The sequence below is a fragment of the Antrostomus carolinensis genome, unplaced genomic scaffold (genome assembly GCF_000700745.2).
Source record: "Antrostomus carolinensis isolate BGI_N321 unplaced genomic scaffold, ASM70074v2 scaffold2096, whole genome shotgun sequence".
Classification (NCBI taxonomy): Eukaryota; Metazoa; Chordata; class Aves; order Caprimulgiformes; family Caprimulgidae; genus Antrostomus; species Antrostomus carolinensis.
Genome location: NW_010322378.1, coordinates 3007 through 7273, shown reverse-complemented (window position 1 = coordinate 7273; position 4267 = coordinate 3007). Strand labels below are relative to the sequence as shown.

General features: G+C 42.3%; 1 protein-coding gene across 1 annotated transcript in view; it reads left to right on the top strand.

Moving 5' to 3' along the window:
• Positions 1–238: 238 nt before the first annotated feature.
• CGRRF1 (cell growth regulator with ring finger domain 1) overlaps positions 239–4267 on the top strand; it is a gene marked incomplete at both ends in the record, with an annotated part of 6157 nt that continues 2128 nt past the window's right edge. Inside the window, 3 exons of the mRNA XM_010170204.2 lie at positions 239–378; positions 1773–1950; positions 2144–2291. Of these exons, the coding sequence (XP_010168506.2) occupies positions 239–378; positions 1773–1950; positions 2144–2291 (466 nt within the window). The remainder of the gene's footprint in view (positions 379–1772; positions 1951–2143; positions 2292–4267) is intronic.

Here is a 4267-nt window from a genome sequence, read left to right as displayed (position 1 = left end):
GCAGGGGTAAAGTATCCCCCCCCTTGAAAGATTTTCTATATCATTGTGAAGACTCCTATTTTCTGCCACAGAAGGCTGGAGTCACATTGGCAGGCTGTCTTACACATACATTCAGATATTCCTCAAAGCCAAACCAGCTCTATTTGTTGTGCTGCTTGCTATTCAGAGCTGAAGAAAAATTCAGATGTGTCAACACTAACATTTAACCCACTTGTTCTTCTTGTTTGGTGTCTCCTAGGTTTGGGTTGGGTGTTCCTGTTATTCTGAGAAACCCCGAAGAAACAGACTCCAGCGCAAGAGTTTTGAAAAAGCGGATGAGACAAGTGAAGAATCCTTTTGGGTTAGAAATCCCTCATCCTGCTACAGCTTCAGTCACAAGTCAGTGGATTTCTGACCTGCTTGATTTTTGTCAGTTTGCATTCCTGAACTTAGTATTATGTTTTCTTGCTCTCACCCTTTTCCTTTATCAAAAATTCCTCAGAAACATGCTTCCTCCCATCATTACAACAGAGATAATTTTTACACAGCTTATAAATGTGGTGCTTTTACAAGTGAAATTTTTGGATATTTACATATAGTTTAGTTCTGACTAATGAAACACTTCCTGCTATAACAGATTTTGAAGTAACAAAAACATTTGCAGATTACTAGCTAATTTACAGCTAGTGGGCAGCAGGTGGAGGGAGGGGATTCTGCCCCTCTGCTCCACTCTCCTGAGACCCCACCTGCAGTGCTGCCTCCAGTGCTGGGGCCACCAACACAAGAGAGACCTGGAGCAATTAATTACAGTAATTAATTAATTAATTTACAGTAATAGTTACAGAATTGTAGAATTCTATAGAATTCATTATAGAATATATGCAGCTCACTTAAATTTAAATCCTTATCCCCAGCAGTGTTGGGAAGTGCACTGCTTTAGAAAAAAAAAATAAAATCTCCCTCTTTTTCTATCTGTGCTTCAGTGGGAATTGAATTTAAGTATCTATTTGGAGCATAATTCATGTAGTTCCTAAAATCCTTGAAATTACCCACATAAAAAGTGAAATTCCTGCCCTTCTGCATCGTTGGGGAGTGGTAAGTGAGGGCCAGCATCTTCCACCGACACAGATGTGGAGCCTGCCTGTGAAGAAGAAAAGGCTGCAGCAGTTTTACCCCTTCCCCAACATTAACAAACAAAAAAAAACCCCAAAACAACAACTTAGTCTTCAGGGAACTTGGATTTTTCAGGAGGTTTGAGCACTTTAATTTGGTGGGACTTTTCAAGAGTTCTGCTCCTGTGTGTGCAGTAAGTGTTTAGAAGTTAATGGGTTGGGTACTTGATTTTTAGAAAAGAAATGAGCATGTAAATCCTCTTTTATCCTCCCTCTGCAAGATCAAGAGGGCCTTATTCTTTGAGACCAGAGCGAGTGTTGCAGGCCAGTGATCCACTGAATACCATTATCTAGAGAGGGAATGGACTTTGGGCTAGGGGTTGTGCTCTTGGGAGTGGGTAAAATGTTACCAGAAGTTTAAAATTTACCCTTCCTAAAATGCACATGCTCCTTTCGTTGGCTTAATCAGCCATTTTATCTCCTCACACTCGCTTCCTCATCTCCGTGGACTTTCTTAAGCACTAAACCTAGTCTAAATTCTTAGAAGATTAGATTAAAATGCTAAAAATCTGTGACACTGAAGTTGTTTTCTGCTTGTTACCTTTTAAGAACCTATACTTAGCAGTTCCAGAATTCCTACATGTGGGTGAGTTAATGAAATCCTTCTCTTCTTTCTACAAGAGGGTATAACGCTGACACCTGACTGTCTGGAAGACTGTATTCTCACATGCTACTGGGGCTGCAACGTTCAAAAACTCCATGAAGCATTGCAGAAACACGTCTACTGCTTCAGAATAAAGACTCCTCAGGCATTAGAGGACGCTCTGTACAGCGAATACCTCCATCGACAACAGTACTCGTATCCTTTTTTTTAATTGTTTTGACAAAACATGCTAATTAGTTGGCAGAGGGAGCGTTGAGACTTGTGAACACTTGGCAGTTCTTGGCACGATATATTGATGAACAAATATGATGAAAAATGTTCTTGATGCAAACGTCACGTTTGTCTACAGTTGCAGCAACGCTGATTGTTTTCCTTGACACATCTAAAGCATTAAAAAAAATGACAAAGAAGAAAAATATTGTCAGTTACCAGAAGATGCTCAAGTTGTCAATTTTGGCCCAGTGCCTAGATCTCGCTATCCCTTGGTAGCGTTGTTGACGTTGGCTGATGAAGAAGACAGAGAAATATATGATATTGTAAGTCATATAAGAATATATTTTAGGGTCACTGTATTTAAGGTCCGAATGTTTCAGGAGACAGGTTTGAATAAAACAGCTTCCCTTCCCTGTCCTCCAGAATTTGGACACAGAATTTTGAGCACTGGGACAGGCTGTCCAGGGAGGTTGTGGAGTCTCCTCTGGGGACATTCAAAACCCGCCTGGACGCCTTCCTGTGTGATCTCATTTAGGTTCCTGCTCTGGCAGGGGGATTGGACTGGATGATCTTTTGAGGTCCCTTCCAATCCCTGACATTCTGTGATTCTGTGATTTGGTCTCTCATTTTATCACTGGTGACTCCAGGGGAGCATAGCAGGAAAGCAAGGATAGGTGTTATATAAAAATTACGTCTGGCATTCAGCAGTTGCTTATGATTTCCACAAAGCTCCTATCTGCACAGATCTCTGTGGTCAGATGAACCAGGGCTGGGGTAGGTTAGCAAGCTGCTCCTCTGATTTTTCTGGTCACGTAAACCTGTGGTGGAGCTCTTGCTCTGATAACGGTCTGTTGGATTGTTTTTGGCAAAGTAGGAGGATTTTTAAATTTTTTTTAATGTCTGGCACAGATATTTGAGCTGATTGCTGACTTGACTGTTAGGAACGTAGACATTAACTTTCTGCAACAGGCCTGAGTGTGGGTAAGGCAGTACATTGTGTGTCACAGCAGCCAGCTCCCAGGTCATTCACAGGAAGGTGTGAAGGTGCTGCAGTGGACTAATATGAGATACTCAGCTCCACAAAAAGGTTTCCTCCTCATCTCAGCTTCAGCCTTGTCCATGCAGTTCAATATCCCTTCTAAACTTATACTCAAAATGGATTCTTTTTTTGTAGCAATTTGGGACACTCTTTTACCTCCCATCTTTCCATTTGGTCGATAATGTGATAGCACTAATTGCTTGAACAATAATACAAACGAGCTCGGAAGCAAATTGCCTAAATCCACTTTTCTATACGTTCATTTGGAACTTCTTTGTGATCACACTAGTGCCTAGAGAAATCTGTTCCCTGTCCAACTGATGCCTGTCCTGGGCTTCTTGTCACTTGACCTGAGGACTCCCTTCTTCAATCTGCCTTCCTGCTCCCCAGTCAACATTTCCCCTCGCCCCCAGCTATTTCCCAGATTAATACATCTCTGTATGTTTAGATCTCAGATTAGTTTATTATAAAGAGACTGTAAATTTCATATTTGAGTGTGTTTGACATTAGCATGGACGTGAATTTGTAACACCTCTCTTTTGTTCCTTAACATCGGAGGGGATGAAAGGAGAGTGGGGGAGGTATTTTTCCCTTGGTTTTGGAGAAAAGGAACACACCTAGATTCTGTTAATAATAAGGTCAAAGGAGTAACTCCACCTGAACTCCTTGCCAGGCAAATGTCACAACTGCATTTGTTGTTGTTCAAACAAACTTGTAAAATATAAATACAGTGTGGAAAAGGATCTTTGCCACTGTGGCCAGTACGGTATTTCCATAAGGGATAATATGGTTTATTATTCCAGTGCATCACACTCCATCTTGGATTAGTTTTTTTATGTGTGTGTGCATCCATCACTATGGGTGGTCTTCCAGTATCTTTATCTTCCAGTTCAAGAGGGACAGGGATCTTCTGGAGAGAGTCCAGTGGAGGCCACAAAGATGATGAGGGGCCTGGAGCATCTGCCTGACGAGGAGAGGCTGAGAGAGCTGGGACTGTTCAGCCTGGAGAAGAGCAGCCTGAGAGGGGATCTGATCAATGTCTATAAATACCTGAAATGTGGGGGCCGAATGGATGAGGCCAGGCTCTTTTTGGTGGTGCCCAGTGACAGGACAAGGGGCAATGGGCACAAACTGGAACACCAGAAGTTCCAGACAAACTTAAGGAAAAACTTATTTCCTGTGAGGGTGCCGGAGCCCTGGGACAGGCTGCCCAGAGAGGGTGTGGAGTCTCCATCTCTGGAGATGTTCCAAACCCACCTG